The sequence below is a fragment of the Pleurodeles waltl genome, chromosome 5 (genome assembly GCF_031143425.1).
Source record: "Pleurodeles waltl isolate 20211129_DDA chromosome 5, aPleWal1.hap1.20221129, whole genome shotgun sequence".
NCBI lineage: Eukaryota > Metazoa > Chordata > Amphibia > Caudata > Salamandridae > Pleurodeles > Pleurodeles waltl.
In genome coordinates, this window is record NC_090444.1 from 1,753,458,127 (window position 1) to 1,753,480,938 (window position 22,812).

Below are 22,812 nucleotides of genomic sequence, written 5' to 3' on the forward strand. Positions count from 1 at the left end.
TGGGTTCATGCGGAACAGTAGTACTGAATAAGCTTTGATGGGCGCCACTGAGGAGATTAGATCAATTGTGAACAGTGGAGGGAAGGCTGCAGTGATCCTGTTGGATCTCTCTGCAGTCTTCGGCACAGTGAGTCACACTGTGCCACACTGTCTAGATCGTTTAGACATGGATATTAGAGGGTTGGCACTCGATCTGCTTCGCTCCTTTCTTTCAGATAGAGAACAGTCAGTCTTCCTTGGAGAGTATACATCAAAACCCTTCTAACTGTTGGGGGGCGTGGCCAAGATGGCTACCGGAGCGGACGCCTGAATCAGGAGCTCCGCTCACGGCCCACCAAACGGCAAGAATCCTGTTCCCTACCGTAACCTTTGTTGTTCGTTGCCTCGCGGGAGGGACTCGACTCCATACGGGGGCACTCTGCATAAAATCTACGAGCCTGGAGTCCGTTCCCTGGAGGAGTCGCCGGGGTCACAGAAGCAGCGGCACAGCCGGAGCCCACGTCCGTCGGATCCTGCTGCCCGGATCGGGGGTTGTACGGCCTCCGGGCGCCACCTGATCGGATTGCCCAGATCCCCCCGGGATCCCTCTGGCCGCGGCTGGGAAATGCCCGCGCCCCCTTGCGGCGGTCGCCCCCGCCGTGCGAGGTGCCCCGCGTGCGCCGTCCCCTGGCCCAGCCGCGCCCCAGCTGGAGGGCCGCGGCTCCTGGGCGGGAGCGAGGGCGCCGAGGAATTGACGACGTGGAGCTGCCCCCTCGGATCCTCTGCCGCGGCAGCTCCCTATTGGGTGCGGCTCGCCCTGCCGGGTGCGCTCGTGCCCTGGCCTCCTTTGGTCGGGCGCCCCCCCCTGCGCCGGGGCCGTGAGCGCGGCCTCGCACGTGGAGGCCCCGGGCGGTTTCGGCTGGGCCGGGTGCCGCATTTGGGGCGCAGAGGCCGCGCCGTTGCGGGTTGGGACCCGCACCTCTAAAACTTGAGTGCAATTACAACACAGAAGGGGAAAATATAGAAAAGAAGACAAAAGAGGGGGAAAAAAAAAAAGATTTAAAAAAATAAAGAAAGGAGACACGCCAAACGGGACAATAAAAGGTATTAGACAACCTAATAAATAAACCAAGAAAAACGATTGCATACAGCAGGAAACTGGCACAGGAACCAGCTGGAACACAGGAGGAACTGACCTGAAAAGAGACGAAACACGCATATTTGCACAAAGGCCCAAGATAAGCTGTACAAGGCCAACAAGTAACAAGGTGAGCCGGGCGAGATGAGCTGGCACGCACAGGACGTGCTATAGGTAACAAGCCCCGGGGGGAGAAACCAACACAAGTCGTGCAGCTAACGTAGCTACGCCCGACAGCAGAACAAGACTTTCCCCTGAGCATCTGCCAAGTAGCTCGTTTGTCTCCACATTAAACAGGACCTTGACAGCCACCCAGCGAGCACAATCCCCGCAGTACTGTCTGGCCCCCCTATTACTTCTCTATTGCCTCCCGCCCGGACTTGGGTCCCTCGGCCAACCTGACTGTGTCATCAGACAGCCTCACCCAAACCAAGCTCGGTGCGCAGACCGGAAGGGGCCACCATCGGGCTACATCATGGTCAAGCCGAAACACCCCAAACCGGGGACCCACAGGGATGTCATCTGCTCCTCACCCGTAAGTCACCCTGAACCACAAGCAACAGCACTCCTCCAACTGAGCGAAACACTGCGTACACACTCTTTACAGTTCGACAAAATCATGCAAGCAATAATGGACACCAAATCCTCACTAGAAGGCAAGATTGATGCTGCGTCTCTCGAAGTCTCATTGCTCTGCGCTGACCACCGCAAACTCAGACAGGGTCAACAACACCGAATCGACACTGAAAACTGTTGAACCCGAAGTAGCAAGTATGAAGTCTAAAATCCTACAAATGGAGTCGGAGCTAGCGCAATTGCAACGCAGAGCCGAGGAAGCGGAGGGTCGCTCAAGACGTAACAACAGCAGATTTCTTGGCATCCCTGAACGCACAGAGTCACCTAGAGCCGAGGAATTCCTAGAGAACTGGCAGAAGGACATAATGAAAACACAAGACACCACCAAAGCTCTAGTGATAGAGAGAGCCCACAGAATCCCTGGCAGACCCCCGCGCCCTGGAGCACCACCTCGCCCCTTGATAGCGCGGTTCCTAAACTACAGCGACAGAGACTCAGTCCTCCAACACTTCAGAACCTCGGACCCAATCACCCTGGAAAACAGCAATGTAACAGCCTATCCAGATTACACGATGGAGGTGCAACGTAAAAGAGCATCATACCTCAAGATCAAACAATTATTGCGTGAACATAGTATCACCTATTCACTCATGTTTCCAGCCCGCCTCCGTATAATCAGCGACGAAAAAACTCTATTTTTTCCAACACCCGAGGACGCATGGACATGGATACATGCCAAGGGCCTAGTCGACTTAACTAAAGAAGACGCAACAAACGAAGAATGGACCACCTCCAGCTCCAGAAAGAAGAAAAAAATGGCAGCGGATCAAGCACAAATCCTAAGAGTGACTAGCACATTCACTAGATCATTAACAGACACCAGGAGCGAAGCAGACCTTGATGACGTCTGCTCGCCAGGAAGCGTGACCAGCCTATCCACCTCCCCCCTTCTGGTGGGCCCCGAGCTCACCCCACGATTAGCAGACGAACTCTGAGCGCCCGGGGTGGGCGCCCCTCGCGAATTCCCAGAGGCTGCTGCACTGGAGGCTGGGGTCCCTCCTTTCAATAGACGCACACCTCCGACCCCGACTGCCTCGCGATGAGGATCGCTCAGCCGCTGTTTCAGAGGTCTCCAGCTCTCTGCTGCTGAGTTGCACGTCCAATCACAGGATCACACAGGGAAAGAAACATTCTGGAGGTGAGCCAAATGGGTGCCGGGCCTCAATCAATCCACGCCCCCCTTCACCTGAACGGTACCCGTATGGAACTGATCAACCTGGACTCCATCTTAGGCACCGGTTGTGCCACCCTGTTTGAAATCGGGCCCTTCCCGAAATATCCTTTTTTATTAGTTTTTCTCCCTTTCCTTTTTTCTCTATCCTGGGGTCTATCCCCCTCTTTCGGGGTCGCTGCGGCCTCACCATGTGAGTCGGGCGCTCGGGTGGGGCGGTTGGCGGAGGTTGACGATCGTAACTGGAGCACGATTCCTTGGTTCGAATTATTGGGAGTTCAATCACATCACCTAATACGACACACAAAGAACAGATATACAACATAATAACCTGGAATGTGAAAGGTATGGCTGGAATAACCAAACGCAACAGGATATACGCTTTTCTAAAACGCCACCACATTCACATAGCTATTCTACAAGAAACACACATCACCCCAGAAGATATGACACACCTGGAGAGGAGTTGGGCGGGGCGGGTCTATAGCTCTGGTATTTCATCTTTCGCCAGAGGGGTATTGATTTGGATAGCACCAGGGGTCCCCTACACAGTACATCGCAACACAACAGACAGCGAGGGCAGGTTCATACAATTAGTCTGCCTGCTCGACGGGGAAATGCTATGGATTAATGGACTATATGTCCTGAATGTTAGACAGGGCGATTTCCTGCAAAAAACGATCTCACAACTATCAAATGACCTAACTACACCCAGCATCTGGGGCGGGGACATAAACTGCGTCCCTCAAATAGATTTGGATAGATCACACCCGCTCATGGTCGCCGCCCCAGTAACGAAAAAATCACTAATGCTGCAAGCATGGATGTCAGACTGCCACCTTGTAGATATATGGAGACACCTACACCCTCATGCCAGGGAATATTCCTATCACTCCCCGGTACATTTACTGCACACCCGGATTGACCTAATATTCACCTCACAAGACCTAACACATAGAATCACGGGCGCGAAATACATTGCCAGGGTAATCTCGGACCACTGGCCACTCATTGTTCATATCAGATGGGGCAGACCGCGCGCAAGCATCCCAACCTGGCGCATTCAAACCCAATTATTGGACGCACATATATTGACTGGATAAAGGTACTCTACGCTAGCCCAACGGCTAGGGTCAAGACAGGCAACACAATTTCTGATCCATTCAACATAGAAAGAGGTACCAGGCAGGGTTGCCCATTATCACCCCTATTGTTCGCCATAGCTGTTGAACCGTTAGCCGCTAGACTCCGGTCCGTGGCCCCATTATGGGGTGTCTGCGATGGTCTCACACACCGGATAGTGTCCCTGTACGCGGACGATGCACTAATCTTCGTAATCACACAGAGTCCCTGCCCGACCTGCTGAGGTTGCTGCATGGATTCGGCTCGGTAGCCGGGCTTAAGGTGAACTGGTCAAAATCATGCATATTCCCTATGCGCCTGGTCCCGTAAGCACTCCGGTTGCCATCTCACCCGGACGATCTGAAATGGTGTCACACCACTTTTAAATACCTGGGAATAAATGTGTATCACAACGCCCGGGATCTCAGGGATGGAAACCTTGGTCAAGTGATCAGATCCATCAGGGGCTCTCTGCCCTTTTGGTGCTCCCTTCCACTCTCGCCCATGGTTAGAGTAGCCATAGCAAAGATGATAATACTACCACGCCTTCTGTACTTTTTGGCCCTTCCATTGGTACTACCCGCCTCCTTTTTCAAACCCCTGAACAGTTTACTATCAGACCTAATTTGGGGCAGCGGACGGTGGTGCGTCGCGTTATCCAAAATTCAACAACCACTTACACTGGGTGAACTAGGTGCTCCCAGATTCGAATTATATTATGCAGCTGCCCAACTGCATTGGATATCTATCTGGCTCGGAAGCCCCACCAACGCTGAAACACAGACAATTCTCTCGGACCTCGGCAATACCGAGGAACTACACTTCCTCATGAATCGCGATTGCCCTAAAAATTTACAGAATCTTCTGTTGGACACAGCGTTTGGGGTCGATACGCACTAGCGGGCGACAAAAACCTGCAGTATTCCCCAAAGATCCCACTTTTGGCCATACCGAAACTCGCTAAAGTAGCAACCAAGGTTGGCCTATATGCATGGCTCGATAAGGGCATACAAGCAATCAGCGACATATATAACGAAGGACAGCTCCTAACATATGAAATACTGGCCGACAAATATAACCTGGGACAAGGTAGTTTCATAGCTTATGGAGCAGTAAGTCATGTGATGCGTTCTCACTGGAAATCGGAACCCACGGTGTCACCCATACTCCACGACCTGCTAGACAATATAAGCGCCCCAGTAAAAGTATCAAGAACATACAGTATCCTAACCTCTCACGTTGAACACAGACAGGAACATGCTAAAAGCAGATGGGATAATGTGCTATCGGAACCACTTATGTAAAACGCATGGACCCAGGCCATGGAAATGATCCACGCAGTATCACGTTACCCTCGCTTTCGCTACACCCAGTTCAATTACTTACACCAAACATACCTATCACCTCACCGCATAGCACGTATGTTCCCCCATTCACCCCAGTTGTGCCCAAGATGCGGTACCATAGAGGCCACCTTCTTCCACATGACATGGGACTGCCCCCCTATCCGACATGCATGGAACGAAGTAATAAACACACTAGCCGAATGGACAGATGTCTCATTGTCCCCCACACCCGAATTATGCTTATTGGGAATATGCGCGATCCCCAAAAAACGGAAACAAACTAACAGATGTATAGCCCTAGCACTGGTGTTGTATAGACGTCTCATAGCCATGCACTGGAAAGCTCCTGGTGCCCCGAGTGTAGACCAATGGGGAGTTGAGTTGCTGCGCTGGATCAGGGCTGAGGCGCAGGCGTTGCGGCTCCTCTCTGAAATAGGGATTCCGGTCAAGGGCTTAGATACCTGGGACTCCTTTGTGTTGGCCATAGAAAGTAAAGATGACAAGCGACCTCCCTGAATATAGCGCCTACCGGTCCACACCAGGCACTTATAAAGCTGCATGTAGCACACCTTCACCTTCGGATAACCTGACAAACATAATAAGTTATAAACCAACATAAATGATTGAGATATCGTCACTAGTGGTTGCCCATTTACTCTGCACAAAATCCAGGGGGGTCGCTGGTGTAGGGCTAACTCGGGAGGGACCACACGCGGACACACTGTTCGCCTCGTTCGGGGACACCCCCGTGGCCCTCTCCTCCGCTACATGTTCACCCTTCCCTCAGATCCCCTCCACCTGGGGGTTGATTCCTTGGGCTCACCCCGACTCGTTCCTGTGCTGGGATTCAGGACTGCTCGGGCTGGGTGTAGAGGCAGGTGCATTGGCTCACGAGAGGCTCGCTTCGCCGCTTCGCCCCTCTGCCCCTCCCCTCCCCCTCCCTGGGCCTCCCCGGTTTCCCTTCTCCCCTCCCCGGGCGCGCTCGGTCCGACCCAAATCCTACTTTGGCCCCCTTCCTCTTTATTCACTCTTTCTTGGTTAATTGGATACCACTCTTCCTTTTTTATTCTTTTTTTTCTTCCCCTTTTTGTTTTTCTTTTGATGTTTTGTTTATTGCATGTCTTGCTAATCGTGTGCTCCAACGTTACATCATCCCCCCCAACCCTGCTCCGCGTGGGCTCTCCTGTAGCAGCGCGTGCACTGGGGGTGTGGACACAGCAGGGGAATAGCAAATGTAGCAAACAAAGAAATTTGTATTACTCTCCACTCCGGAGCACAATAGCAATCACAAATGTTTGTATTTCTTTCTCGCATTGCTTGTTGGTTGTGATAACAAAAAAAATATATTTAAAAAAAAAAAAAAAAAACTTCTAACTGCCTTGTGGTGTTCCACAAAAGTCCTTGTTGAGTCTCACCCTCTTTATTGTTTATGTTGCTCCCCTGGGCAGGCTGATTTGCTCTTTTGTTTTTTCTACAATTTGATATGCAGACGATACACAAATTGTGGTATCAATTTCTAGCGATGTCAATGGCACTGCTAAACACTTCAATAACTGTATGAGCTAACTGGTTAAATGGATGAGAGAAAATTTTCTTTAATTAAACTGAGAGAAAACGGAGGTCCTCTTGTTTGGAAAAGAGACCTCCTTTTGGTACACGTCCTGTTGGCTCCAACATCTGGGCCCTTTCCCCTTGCCGGTCCACAAAAACCAGGAACCTTGGAGTAATTTTTTTTTGTGTCCTCATAGGTTTCCACTCCGGCAATTAGAGGGCCACGGATTCGCGCCAAGGTAGGGAGACACCCTACCACCCTATTAGTCTCCTCCTCCCAGCCTGGCCCACGCTCTCCTGCCGTACTCAGCTACAATGATGTTAAACGTGATCACGGGTCCTCCCAAAACATCACCAGCCTATGACTTTACCACACAGTCCGAAGATCAGTGGCGTCATTTGAGGGGGCACGTAATCATAGGACTCCATTTTACCAATACTCCTAAAGACATATCTCTTGACGACTATTGTCCCAAAGTAGCCAAAACTCATCTCTCTTATTTAATGGACCGCTACGTTCCAAACAACTGTTTATTGATTGACCCCACCCATTCCTGGACAGTAGAGGCAGATGAGGAAACCCATGTAAGACAGATTTCTCGTCTAGCTAATAATATTAAAACAAAGATCAAGTGGGACTGCTGCCTAGTTAGCACCTTCTTCAGATTTTCTTCACAATGCCCCCCAACAATTGTCAGTGGTAGACTCCGTTCCAATTATTCTCTTTAACAGCCTCTCTACCAGGTTCCAGAAAGAGCCCAGTTTCTGACATGACCAAAACATGTGAATATCATTTGCCTTCTCCTCACCGCATCGGGCAGTTCTTCGTAACCTTTCCCAATGCTGCTATCCTTTCTGGTGACCAATATACCAGATGCAAGGTGAACAAATGATTCTTCTTTAGAGGAGCTGATTTGACTATACCCCAAAATAAAATCATTGAGTCTTGCCAAAGATGATAAACATCTAAGGTAGGCAGAACCTCTCCCCAACTCCTCACTGGCAGGGAAGGCAACTCTTCCCTTGCCTCGATTAGCATCCAGTACCACATGGCAACCTCCTTCAGAAAAACTGACTTCTGCGACAGTCTTCCCTCCCAGGCATTTCTCCCTGTTTCTACCTTTTTCTCTGATTTAGCCCAACTTGCAAGTTGGTAGTACTTGAGTTTAGAAATCTTATTACCTGCTACTCCTTAAACTTAGGCCATGATATCAGTAACCCATCCTCTAAAATTTGAGACCATTTTTCCACTCTGCTTCCCTGGAGGGGCACAGAGAGTTTATCTAAAAGGCATTCTGGAGTTCCCAGTGAGTTCCAAATAGAAGCTATGTTGCTATAGTATGCAATCCTAGTAAGCTCCCTAACCTAAAACCATACTCTAGCAGCTGCAAACAATATTTTCAGACGTATCTTTTTGAAGTATTTTGGGTGACCAAACTTGTACAGAAAAATGATCTCCTGCTCTTGCAAAAAAGTAAGTCATTGCCCTGAGAAGGGGGGGGGATACAGTTTGAACTATCATTTAGCAAAATCCTTATATCTTTTAGCTGGAACGCCAGATCATATTTAAAGAAGTCTGGGGTCTGAATGCTCCTAAACTCCTTCTTCTTGCATAGCGTTTTCCATGCTATACGGGCACCTTTTGAAGCCATACAAATGATGTCAAATCCTTCTGCACATTTTTAAAACCACCTCAACTTAAATTCAAGAGGAATAGCATTAAACAAAAAAGTACATTTAGGTAAAATTGACATCTTTATGATATTTGACCTCCCTATAAAAGATAAAGGGAGGCACGACCATATCTTCAGCAACCTCCTTGTTTCATCCCATACTCTATTAAAATTAACCCTAGCAACCTCCTCCAAGTTAGCCGCTATTTGCACCCCCAAATACCTCATCTCTTCCTTAACTAATGGGCTGTGATACATAGTGTTTCAACACATGATCTCTGTCTTCTCTTGATTCACTTGGTAACCTGCCAATCTACCAACTTCCTCTAAAGAGGATAGTATACTAGGGAGAGAACCCACTATATCTTTGGTATATACCATTAAATCATCTGCATAGAGTGCTACTTTCTCCTCCCAACTGTTGCTTTGAAAAGACAAAATATTTGCATTCCTTCTGATCATCACAGCCAGAGGTTCAATATATAAATCCAAAAGGAGGGGGGGGGAGAAACGGGCAACCCTGCTGAGTCCCTCGCCCGATCTTACAACTATTAGATAACTTGTTGTTCACCAAAACTCTGGCAGTTGGATTCTTATACAAAGCTTGTATTGCCCTAATAAAAACATTCCCTAGCTCGTAAGCCTCCAGCGTCTTCTGCAAGAAAAGCCAACTGACCCGATCGAAGGCCTCGGCCGCGTCAAAAGTAAGAACCGCTAAAGAAGTATTTTCAAAACGAGCTCTATTGCACCTAATAAATCATACGTAAGCTCATGGAGCTGTTGTCCCCTAATAAAGCCTTTCTGATCTTCGTGGACCAGAAAAGAAACGGCCCTCTCCAGCTTTTTGGCCAAAATATGCATATACAATTTATAGTCTGAATTTAATAATGAAATAGGTCTATATGATTCACATTCTACTGGGTCTTTCCTGGGCTTCAAGATCAGGCTAATTGTAGCCTCCTCCCATGATTTCAGTGCCTCCATATGTGCAAACAAAATTTGAGTGAATAATTCCATTATGTAAGTAGCCAACTCTTCATGCAGATAAATGTATAACTCATTTTGCAGGCTATCAGGACCTGGGGCTTTCCCTTTCTTTAGACTCTTAATTGCCTCTTCCACCTCTTCTATCTCAATCCTTGCCTCCAGCTCCTGTTGTTGCATTGCATCTAAACTTGTGAGATGGATACCCTTTAAAAAAAAAACTCTTCCTCTGAAACCTCCAGATCTTCGGTGTACAATTTTTGAAAGAAAGACACAAAGATTTCCCTTATTTTAGAATCCTGTGTGCTATTCAATCCTCTAGTCCTGTTTCTAATAGACTATTTCGTTCTTTGACCTAGCTGTCTTTATTTTCCATGCTAACAATTTACTGCAGCCTTCTCCATATTCATAGTGCAAAAATTGATTACTCTCCCATCTTCTCTTATTTTTGATTTCCAAAAATGGCTCTAACTTTGCTCTAGCCGTCTTTAGTCGAGAATCCATCGTAGTCCGTGACTGAAAATCAAGGTGGAGCTTTGTAACAAGGCAATTACAGATTCAAGGCTTTCTAAATAATCTTTCTCCGTTTTATGCCTGTATGCGGCTAAGCTGATCAACCTGCCCCTTACATATGCCTTATATGTGTCCCAAACCACCTGCAAGGAGGCAGATCCATAATTCATTAAGAAGAATTCTCTAGTGTCGTGCTTCAAAGCCTCCACAACTAAATCATCCAAAAATAAAGCCTGATTCACGGTCCATCTAGGGCTACCTGATTCAGTTCCATGAGCTAAACGCAATTTTACAGCCGAGTGGTCAGAAAGATGTTCCAGAGCATGACACACACATTTTACCCTTTCACATAAACTCTTAGGCACTAGGGGGAAAAAAAAAATAATAATAATCAATCCTAGAGTGATGGCCATACTTCTTATAATAAAAGGTAAATCTGGGGCCTTTTCCCCCTTTTGATCTCTAAATATCAGTCAGTCCCAGGTCCTTCATAGCCTGCTTCACCCAAAATCTAGATTTTATAGAATTAACTGTACTCCTGGGTGTGGACTTGTCTAACTCAGGGTCTAAAAGTACATTGAAATCACCCCCTAATATAATAGGGTATTCAGACATCAGCAAATGGTTAGAAAGTTCTTGAAAATGAACCAGGTAACCAGTGTTGGGACCTTACTATCCTGCTATTACTAACCTTGATCCAAATATTTCGACCTCAGCACGCAACCATCTCCCCTTGGGATCAACCACCACTTTACCCACCCTAGCCTTCAGAGATCTTTTAAAGAGAATCGCCACACCGTTCACCACACAAGATTGGTTGGTAGTCAAACTTAAATCAACCCACTTTGCATGCTTCAAAATTTCTTCCCACTCCTCCCGCAGCAGATGTGTTTCTTGTAAGATGATCACTTCCTCCTCTATTCTGTGCAAAAACTCCAAGATTTTCCTCCTTCTTGCCTTAACCCTAAGTCCATTTAAGTTCCAAGAGAGAACCTTCAGATGATTATATCTACTCCCTGTCATGGATCAACAGCCCGGAGAGCCAAGAAAAGATAAAAACAAGCATATAGTAGAACCCAATGTATCTCAAGGACATCAAAATGTAGAACCAACAATTTTTTTTGCAATTGTTTCTCCCCAATTTGCTCCCACACCCAGCTTGCAACAAAAAGAAAAAAGTAACAACCCCCACCCCCACCCCAAAAAAAAGAAGAAAACCCCTGCCTCCTTACCATCCAACCCAGGGGAACCCTCCCTTTCTATATTTGGAAAAAGGCGAGGCCCCCAATTTGAGCTCTCCGAGAGACAACCTGCATAACCAACCAAATTTCCTATAGTGATGCCTTCATCTGCTCTATCAAAGCACCAACTTCGCCTGCCCCCCTAATATTATACATCTTATTCTTCCACATTCTCCTTAGAGCAGCCGGACACCTCACCTGAACCGTAGCCCCCAAAGCCCGAACCTCCTGCATGTGCTTTCCCAACTCCCACTGCCTGTCTAACGTGGCCCTAGAGACATGAGATCGTACCCGGAAAGACCAGTCCCCTTTGGAGAAGCTGACAACTTTTAGTGCTTCAGAAAGAATCATCTCTTTGGTAGAATATGTTGCAAAGTTAACAAGGATTCTCCTCAAGGCTTTCCTGGCAGCACTTTTCTTGAAAGGGTCTTGATGTACTCTTTGTATATATGCCTCCAGGTTTAGTTGTCCGATTATGGGACTATAGTCTCAGAGTATAGAAATAACAAAACTTGTAATATCTGGCCCTTTCAAACCCTTCCGGGACATTCAGCAACCTAACATTGTTTCTCCTCAGGCGATTTTCCAGCACTTCTAGCTTATCTTGAATAGCTTTTTCTCCTACTTTTAGTCGGGAAATCTCCTAACTATTCGCACATACTTGCTTCGCTTGTTCCTCTACGGCTCTTTCCAGGCTGGAAATTCTCTCCGCCAACAGGCTAATCTTGCCTTCCATTGTGACACACACTTCTTTAATTTTCTCTTGGTTACTTTCGGAGACCTGGAATCTCTCTCTAATTTCGTTTGTTGAAGTAATCAGGAGCTTCTGTGAACTCAGGCATTCTTCTTGAGAAGCTAGCTCAGAAAAGGCGGGAGATATTGGTAATGCCATCTGCATACTGGAAAGATTAGAATCATCACCAAGTGGAGGGGGCTCTTCACTACTCATTTCAGACTCACGCACCCCTAAACCACGATCCACCGAAGTGGACGTCGATGGGCCCCCTATACCCACTTTCACTGCCTCAGCATCACTATCTGACGTTGGTTTGGAATTAAAAAAAAAACATTAATGGCGTTAGTTTCTTGTCTCCAGTTGGCCTCTTCTGGATCTCAGCCCCCTTCCCCTTGCTGAGCTGCGATTTTCCAGGCATTAGTCACAGTCTGACTTTCTTCTCTACCAACTATGTTTTTTTCCCCCTTAATCCACCTTTTGCCCCACTTTTCGCCTTTCCAAGGACTTGTGGGTGGCCTCCCACATTCATACTTCTGAAAGAAACACCTCTTACCTTCCTGCAAGGGCTGTACAGAAAGGTGAGGGGCAGAGAATGTATCCTTCGCGTGTTTTCCTCTGACCGCGGGCCAGTGTCATTAGCTCCAGACCTGCTGAGCTCAGAGTCCGGGTCCCCTCACGGCTTCCTCTCACCACCTCACTCGGCGGGAGAACAACTCTTGCATCTCCACTCCTCGGAGGTCACAGCGAGCCAAGAAGCACCTCCCCCGGCAGACACTCCAAACCATGTCCGCCCAGATGCTGCCTCCCGGGCCACGCCAGCCAGTGTCCTGTTCTCCTCTGCACGCCGTGTTTTGTTACACGGAGCTGCACCGCCCCCGTCAGAAGCCAGGTAGGAGCCTTTTCAAAGCGAAGGCATCCGTTTCTTCCTTACTGCGGCAGGGTTGTCTCAGAGCTCCCGGCCGCCCCCTTCAGCCGGCCACCATGTCACCTCCCCCCCTCCAAAGATCCCTGCAGTAATCTTTGATGTAAATCTCACTTTCTCAGATCACATAAACAAGCTCACCTTCTCCTGTTTCTTTTTTTAGAAAAATTCTCCCATTCATTCTCTTTGATCTTCAGAAATCGGTTACCATTGCCCAGGTGCGCTCTAGGTGAGAGTACTGCAATGCCCTCTACATGGGCATCCAACAATGATCTCTGGATAAACTCCCAATTTTACAAAATGCAGCAGCTCATCTCTTAATGAGAATCCCAAAGTTTAAATATGTTGCACAACTATTGTTGGAGCAATACTGGTGTCCCATTAGGAAGGGAGTAGCCTTTAAGGAACTGTTCTCTGCTCAGAAATTCCTTCATGACTTAGGTCCTGGGTACCTTAAAAGAAATTTCAAATGGTACACACCACGGAGAGCTCTTTGATCATCCCCCTTGAGAACAGTTGAAAAACCTAAAATAAAGTGTCCTGGGGTGGTAGAAGCTTTACTTCCTCCACTTGTAAACTTTGGAACAAAATGACTCTACATCTGAAAGCCCAGTCTAATTTTATCAGTTTTAGAAAATAACTTAAAAGCTGGCTTTTTCATCTGTGGTGCCTAATTCGTTTTATATACTGTTACATCTAGCAGACGCCAGAGCCAAGACGCTTCTGGGCATTTGCACGCTCTATAAACAATAACATAGTAGTGTCACACTCCTCAGAGCGCTCACATACCACCACTCTCACACCCTCCAGAATAGGAGTCTACTTAAGTGTTGGAAAACAGTTTTACGGGTTGACTTCACTGCACTTACTGCAACAGCCAAAGCATTTCAATATATTTTTAAGTCATTCAGCGATGGTTCTGAGGTCACCTGGGAATGAGGAAGCTCGCAAGTTTTCAGCACGCTAACCAACTGATTAAATCTTGCTTGTTTGATTAGAACACGTGTTTCTTTGAAGAAGTGTTTAGGGTTGTCCGAAAATGAGCGTTCAGACGCAAAGTGAGCAGTTAGATTATTTTTTTGGCTCGTTGTTCGAGTGTAGAAAAAAAAAAAAGGCAGTTTGTGATTCATAAACTAATTTATTGGCACGTCTGAGCAGGTATATTTTAATTACACTTTTGTTGGCAGGTCAGACTTTGAACCTATCGAGTTTAGACACAGTCTACAGAGAGTTGTCCAAAAGAAAGAATTTTCACGGGCCATGACCCTAAATTAGTTTTTAGCTAAATAAAAGTAATCAGCGGATTTAAGGGCTGGCTAAGCGGAGGTCTGGTTAGAGCGGGAAAACAGCGACTAGAAATGTGAATCAGTTGATTAGGATGCTGCCAGGACTTACTTGCCTCATTTGGCACCATCTATACATCAGACGCCAATGAAGCTAATTTACAATTCTAAATCCAGTCCTACAGCATTTAGAGAAGCTGGGTATTTCCCCGGAACGGCCAAGGAGACATCCACCGCGCTTGGGGCTAAGTAGATGCCGGAACATCTCGGTGTCAGTTTAACATTAGCCCAACAGAACAAAGCTGCCACGACCAGAATGACAGGGACGGAACTCTTTCCCATCAGAGGAGAAAGTTTAACCTAAGAGGCGGCACCGTGGAAACAAAGAGCTAGTGTTCTGCAGACCCTCCAGGGGCCCTGTATAACCGCACCCAAGCCTCAACTGCAGCAACAAATGTACCCACCCCTGATATAGACGAACAGCCAAGGGGTGAGGACCGCGACCACGTTTTACCAAAACGCGGGTCACAGTTGCTGCTTTCGTTTTGAGCCACAATAACACTGCGACTCGTTGACGCGTCACAGGCGAATTTTGAATTGCGGAAATACGCAAGGAGTACGCCGTGACGTAAGGACGGCATTTATTCGTACTCCATTTCTCTCTGCTACGCCATGACGCCATAAACAATCTGGCTTATTACGTCACGCAATGCATCTTCAGCGCATCAGCTCAAAGGAGTAATGTTGCTTCCGTGCGGGTGGCTTAGTTAAAACGTAAGAAAGAGCGCCTCACGTGGCCTACAGCAGTGCCTCGCAGGCACTAACGGATCCTTTGTGCACGTGCATGATATTTACACAGCAAGCTCGCGCGAGCAGACTGAAAACAAACTTACGCGCGCCTTTTTCAGACACCAGCACCAAGATGGAAAACGCAGCGAACACCCCCCGCATCCTCCCGGGGGCACAGCGGAGCCCCGCTCCCGTTTCTTCAGGAGCTTCCTACGGTTCCGGAACGCATGGCCCTTCCCTCCTAGGCCCGGCTTGTTTTTTTCCCCCGTGAGTCCATTCAGGGTGCCAGGCTCATATTCCCGCTACACGCCCGGAGCTGAAGTTACAGTTGCTTCTTCCCCCGCCCCTTAAAGAGCCCAGCTCTGCCTCTCCCCAGGCCCTAGCGCTGCACAGTGCATCGTCTTATACAGTTCTATTTAATAGGAGACGATATCATGCCACATATAAAGGAGAAATAGTGATAGCATTTTCAGATTATTTTAATTTCATGTTTAAATGTAAACACAGCATGTTCCTATTGGTTCTGTGCTTGCTTTTGTTGCTATAAGTCTACAAAGGCACAAACAAAACAAAAAAAATGTGCCTTCCGTTTTTTTAAAAACTTGTTCAACGACGCAAATATAACAGCGAGTACTTGTGCAGCACTTTTTTAATCTAATGTAATTTACATGTAGTCATTGTAAAGCACTGCACCCCGAGACGAAAAAGTAACTTTGAAATGAATTGTACTGAGAGACACCTACGAAATAGTTTAACTTATTTGTACATTTTCAGCTGTTGAATTTCAGGAGCCCTCCCCGGAATTGCTTTCCCCTATTTTAAGAAAAAGGTGGAACAGGCTGCCCGAGCAGTAATCTCCTTTGTGATCAATAGCCGATGTAAACATTCTAATGTTAGTGCTGCAAAAGCATGCTATTATCTATGTGTACTCATTCATATCACTCTTAGAAAAACAGGATGTTTAATCCCGCCAAGAATCAAACCTTAACTGCACAAAAGTTTATAAATGTGAAATAATGGTCTTCACCCCAGTTTGGGAATAAACCAGATTTATTGCGCTTTATGTATAGATTAAAGTGCTTCCTTTTCATATCACCAGCTACCTTATTTTAAATCACAATCCTTCTCCATGCACTAGAAGTAAGAGCATAGAACTGCACTATATGTAATAAGAACACTATGAATACATGCATAAGCATAAACGATGTACAATGAGGCCCGAAGCCAATGTTGCACAACTTTTTGACATTAAATCAGGAAACAAATGGTTTTGGAGTATAAGGATTTCAAGCAACGCAGAACTGAGTCAGGTGTTGAAAGTTAAAACAATAAATAATGAGAGCTCTCAATTGCCTGAGTCCCCAGCAGTGCTGGGATGTTCGACATCAGTTGGAATGAGTCAACTCCTATCAGCTCCAAGTTGCATCCCCAAATCGGCGCAGAATTTATTTCTGGAGGATGAAGACCAAACAACATCTTAATTGAGTGTGTGTCAGGGGTTGAAGAAAGCTTAGTTCCATGGGAAGCTCTTGCAGTGTCTTCACCAGTTCAGCAACCGGTAAGTTGGGCCTCTGAAGAATCGTGGCATACCAGTTTTAGACAAACTTCTTCCTGCTCTAAGCAAATTGATATTCACAACCAGGAGGTCTCAAAGCAAATAGTCAATCAAACATATTGTACTCCGAAGTGGTGGGATAGTTTAATAACAACTTTACAATCATCTATTGAAGTTCTGAACTTTCAGTCGGATAAGCTGAAAGCGCAGATAGATATTAATTTGATGGCCGTCCATATCCTTGGTGTGGTCTCCACTAGCTTTTTGCCTCTGTTTCCCAGGTTGTTGATGTGTGCTGGACTGTTTTTTCTGTTTTTGTTACGCTGGGCACTTTAACAGTGCTAAAGTGCAAGTGCTCCTATGTAAAATGTGTATGTAATTGGATATCCATGATTGGCATATTTGATTTTCTGGTAAGTCCCTAGTACAGTGCACTAGAGGTGCCCAGGGCCTGTAAATCGAATGCTACTAGTGGGCCTGCAGCACTGAATGTGCCACCCACATTACAAGCTCTGTAATCATGTCTCAGACCTGCCACTGCAGTGTCTGTGTGTGCAGTTTTAAACTGCCAATTCGACTTGGCAAGTGTACCCACTTGTCAGGCCTAAACCTTCCCTTTTCTTACATATAAGAGACCCCTGAGGGAGGCCCTAGGTAGCCCCATGGGTAGGGTGCAGTGTATGTTTAAGGTACGACATATTCTAATGTGTTTTATATTTCCTAACAGTGAAATACTGCCAAATTCTGTTTTCACTGTTGTAAGGCTTATCCCTCTCATAGATTAATATGGGGACTGCCTTTAAATATGATCAAAGCGTAGATTCCCTTCGGGAGCCGATAGACGTGGAGTTTGGGGTCTCTGCTCACAATTTAAGAATACATCTTTTAGTAAAGTTGATTTTAAGATTGTGTGTTTGAAAATGCCACTTTTAGAAAGTGAGCATTTTCTTGCTTAAACCATTCTGTGACTCTGCCTGTTTGTGGATTCTCTGTCTGGGTCAGTTTGACAGTTGGGCTGTTTGCACTTCTCTCTAGACAGTGACACAAAGGGAGCTGGGGTGTAGCCTGCATATCCTGATGAGCCATGTGTGCTAGGAGGGAGGGGAGAAGTGGTCACTCACACCTGAAAGGGCTGTGCCTGACCTCATACAATGCAGTCTCCAACCCCCTGGTGTGTCTCTGGGGCCTGGCCTGGGCAAGGAAGGATTTCACAAATGAGAGACTTTCCTTTGAAGTAAGCCTTCGTCAAAGGCCAAAATGGGTATAAGAAGGACACCCTAAACCACAGATTTTAGATCACTTCTGGACATCAAGGGGACCTCTGCCTGGAGAAGAGCTGAGGAGAAGTGCTGCCCTGCCTATGACTGTGCTTTGTGGAGCTATCCTGCAGTTGCTGCTTCTGCTTGGTGAAAGGGGACAAAGACTGGAATTTGTTGTGCATTCCTGCTTGTGAAGAAATCTCCAAGGGCTTGTCCTGCACTTGCCTCCTGTTGTTGAAGTTTCAGGGTCATCACAGACTTCCTCTGCCAGCACCTGGACTCTCTGCTGAGACTCCTGCCCTGCCAAGTGGTGTCCTATACAGTTCCTGGGGCCTTGACAGGTGAAGCTGGCAGACCAAGATTGAAAATTCACACACTGACAGCCATGCAGGGAAATTTCCTACGCAACTTCCGAGATGCGGCTGAAGAAACTAAGTGGCGCCAGCTCTGAGGCTAAAATCGATGCACCACTTGCAGCGTAGATGGAAGATCAGCGCTTGCGGCTGGAGAAATGACGTGCCGCATCACTAACGGAGGCTGGGAGCATCGCAACCCGCACAGCGAGGTTTTGCTAATACCGTGCTGCAGGATTTTTGACACAAACTTTATTAGGTGCGGAAAAATGAAGCACCGCCTGCCATGACTAGAGTGGTGCCTGGATCGATGCATCGCCCTCCTGCATAGAGGAAAAACAAAGCACCCTGACCGGAGAAGGAGAAACAACGCACGGTCTCGCTTGCAGGTGAGAAATCGACCCACCGCGTACTTTTTTCGATGCACACTGCCAGTGCGTGTTATTTTGATGCTACCCAGGTACTTTTCAACGCTATCAGCGTTTCACCTGTTTACAAAAGGATTTAAGACTCTTCCTTTTAAAATGAATATCTTGACTTGTGTATGTTGGATTTTTGTCATTTTGGTCATGTTTTGTTTAGATAAATATTTCCTATTTTTCTAAACCTGTGTTGTGTCATTTTGTAGTGTTTTCATTAAGTTACTGTGTGTGTTGGTACAAATACTCTACACCTAGAACTCTGAAGTTAAGCCTGCCTGCTCGTGCCAAACTACCAAGGGGGTGAGCGGGGTTTAGCTGAGGGTGATTCTCCTTTACCCTGACTAGAGTGAGGGTCCTTGCTTGGACAGGGGGTAACCTAAAAGCCAACCAAAGACCCCATTTCTAACAAAAAGCACAAGTTGTTTATGCTCCAGTCTCTGGGTAATGTTCCTGTGGCACAAGTATTGACAAGCTATCCTCCCTTTTTTAAAATTTTGACAAGTATCTTAAAACTTAAACAGACTGACAGCAAAAATGAATCTACTGTGAAGAGTCAAAATAATAACTCATTCTAAGTGGGGGGGTGGCTGTGAGCTACAGCTGGATCCACCTTGTGACACGCCAAGTTCTACTGATCAGGTTAAATAATTGCTGCCAACAACGAGTTGAAGACATTCAAACAGATATGTGTAACTTAACTATTAAAACCTCATCTACCTCTAATCTAACAAAGAGACAATGTAAACGCATATGGACAGCTAGATAGAAGCAGGTACAACCTAATGAAAAAGCAGGGAAAAACAGCTATCCAATACTTACCAAATCAATAGGCAAGAGTAATGCCGACATACAAGTATCTCAGAGTGTTTTTGATCTGACAGTAACATCCATTGCTGCTTCTATGTCAACTACAATGCCGCAATGTGGTCGGAATGCTGTAACACAACACTGACTGCAGGAGATTAGGCATGGGGCCTCCAGTGTTCATGCGCCCTAAATCTACTACAGAATCAGAGGTCATCACATATTCAGACCCAAATAGGAGTCCCTTAGTTGGAGCCTCAAAATGAAAAAACAGCCTTATTGCTTACTAGCGATAATCAAGACACATTTCCGTATCAACAAGTAGCAGGAAAGAATGCAATGTCCCCTCTGTGTCTCCTGCCATAAATATAGCCCAAAGGCCTTCTCTTCTTAATGGCGACACACTGCATGTTAATGATGGGAAATCAGGACTCGATATTGGCCACCGCAGTTTGCTAATAGTCAACAGAATCAGTTGTGGACGTATTGTATCTAGTAAACTCACTGGTGCTGCAGGACCTGAGTCAATTGTACCTTAAGAAGTTCCCTGTCTGGAGAGACCAATTGTAGTATAAAAGGCATCGGGAGAGCCATACAGAACTTCAGTCAGGACCACCCTACTCTTTTGACATCGTTAAACAAAAAATACTGCACAAGTCACAGTCATTAAAATCCAATGAACAGCAGATAATGCATCCAACTAATGGCAGGCGGCAGTCTGAATTATCATTCTAACCAGAATATACTTCACAAGGTTGTCACATCGTTCTTAATAGAGGCAACATTCGGAGACAAGTAAAAGAAATCCCTGAGCTTAAAAAACGAACTTCAGTGGAGATAACAGCTGTTGAATTCTTGCCAGCTACTAGTAGTAATATAGCAGAAATCAGTCTAAACACGTGAAAATTGGGTGCAATAGCAGACTTAATTTTGTCTTTTGCCTCAATCTTTGAAAGTTGGGGGATAGTGCTAACCAGATCTAAACCATCAAGGTAACCCCTCCCACCTTCAATTAAAAAAACGTTGCCTCCATCGCCTGTCAAGTTATTTAAATCAGTTTTAAGGGATGCAAAAAGTAGCTCTGCTGTTCAATTAGACGACCAAGGAGCTAAATCAACTTATTCAATGCCTACTGACTGTCGTTGGGACTGGCTACCCCAGGGTCTAAATGCCCCTCGTGATGCATGAGTAGAGACTTCAAATATACTTGTCCAGAGCAGGAATCCTTGCATCGTCTGTCTTGGAACATCACTGGCGCAAAATCATTGTTGCAAAATGGTATTCTACCTAAAAACTGCAAACATACAGATGTAATTGCCCTTCAGGAAACCTGGTGCCAACATGATCTACCGCTAGTGGATTTTTCTGTCTTATCAAACCAAAGCGGTCAAGAACAAGCAACTGGGTAGACCAAGTGGGGGGTATCGGAAGTTGGCTCTCTATGTACTATTTCAAAGTAAGAAATAGCATGCACAGAGTCCAAGGGTTCCCCTTAGAGGTAAGATAGTGGCAAAAAGAGATCATTCTAATGCTCTATTTTGTGGTAGTGTGGTCAAGCAGTAGGCTTATCAGAGGGTAGTGTTAAGCATTTGTTGTACACACACAGCCAATAAATGAGGAACACACACTCAGAGACAATTCCAGGCCAATAGGTTTTTGTATAGAACAATATATTTTCTTAGTTTATTTTAAGAACCACAGGTTCAAGATTTACAAGTAATACTTTAAATGAAAGGTACTTCACTTAGGAACTTTAGGAACTTTGAATTAGCAAAATAGCATATACAGTTTTTACACAAATGACATATAGCTATTCTAAAACTAGACAGTGCAATTTTCAACAGTTCCTGGGGGAGGTAAGTGTTTGTTAGATTTGCAGGTAAGTAAACCACCTACAGGGTTCAAAGTTGGGTCCAAGGTAGCCCACCGTTGGGGGTTTAGGGCAACCCCAAAGTTACCACACCAGCAGCTCAGGGCCGGTCAGGTACAGAGGTCAAAGTGGTGCCCAAAACACATAGGCTTCAATGGAGAAGGGGATGCCCCGGTTCAAGTCTGCCAGCAGGTAAGTACCCACGTCTTCGGAGGGCAGACCAGGGGGGTTTTATAGGGCACCGGGGGACACACAAGTCAGCACAAAAAGTACACCCTCAGCGGCACGGGGGCGGCCGGGTGCAGTGTGCAAACAGGTATCGGGTTCGCAGTAGGTTTCAATGGGAGACCAAGTGGTCTCTTCAGCGATGCAGGGGGGGGGGGGCTCCTCGGGGTAGCCACCACCTGTGCAAGGGAGAGGGCCACCTGGGGGTCGCTCCTGCACTGGAGGTCGGATCCTTCAGGTCCTGGGGGCTGCGGATGCAGTGTTTTTACCAGGCGTCGGGTCTTTGAAGCAGGCAGTCGCGGTCAGCGGGAGCCTCTGGATTCCCTCTGCAGGCATCACTGTGGGGGCTCAGGGGGGTCAACTCGGGCTACTCACGGTCTCGTAGTCGCCGGGGAGTTCTCCCAGTGGTGTTTGTTCTTCACAAGTCGAGCCGGGGGCATTGGGTGCAGAGTGCAAAGTCTCACGCTTCCGGCGGGAAACGTGTGTTGTTTCAAAGTTGCTTCTTTGTTGCTGTCAGGATACTTCAATTCGATTTCCTCAGAAGCAGAAGATAACTCCTCAGTCCCGACCCGAGCTACTCACAACGAATATTAATCCTTCGTGCTGAGTACCCCGGAGGGGGAAAGGGGAATGGGATGGTAGAGAGACTGCCACAGAGATGATGAACGCCAGTACTCAGTCTGCCTCTTCACATCTAAGATTGGATACAGCACCTGCAAGAGTCACAGTCGGAATTACTAGGGACATACAACATCAGTTTTTCACTTTCTACTCTCAACACTTAATTCTCTTTAATTCTATTATTTCTTCACTCACCCTGAGTTCTCTGTAGCCTTGCTTCTCTCTATAAATGATAGCTCTTCTTAAAAAAATGCTTATTACTGATTCTGGAAGAACTTCTCAACCTTTGTTAGAGATTGGTTTTATGTTGCTATATATATATATAGTTGGTGATAATGCTTTCTTCAAATCAGCTGATGTTATTTAATTTCTCCTGTCTTATTGTGACTTCTGTCAATACTTGTATTTGTAAATGCTTGTTTATTAAAGTTCGTTTCACCTTTCTTACTCCAACATTTGTTGATAACTTGTATTTGTAAATGCTTGTTTATTACAGTTAGTTTCTCCTTCCTTACTTCGACATCTGTTGATAACTTGTAGTTGTAAATGCTTGTTTATTTAAGTTTGTTTCTCTTTTAAACTCTATTTTGGTTTATTACCATTGAATTTGTAAATGCTT

The 22,812-nt window shown here is 46.3% G+C and overlaps 1 protein-coding gene across 2 annotated transcripts in view; it reads right to left on the reverse strand.

Moving 5' to 3' along the window:
* The window catches only part of XKR5 (XK related 5), a 155,038-nt gene extending 139,608 nt beyond the window's left edge, over window positions 1-15,430 (reverse strand). The window contains exon 1 of one of the 2 annotated variants that reach the window (XM_069236149.1): window positions 15,189-15,430. In XM_069236149.1, the coding sequence (XP_069092250.1) occupies window positions 15,189-15,246 (58 nt within the window). In that variant the 5' untranslated portion in view covers window positions 15,247-15,430. Of the gene's footprint in view, window positions 1-14,759; window positions 14,842-15,188 lie in introns of those variants that run through there. The other variant, XM_069236150.1, reaches the window with a different exon arrangement.
* Window positions 15,431-22,812: the final 7,382 nt, after the last annotated feature.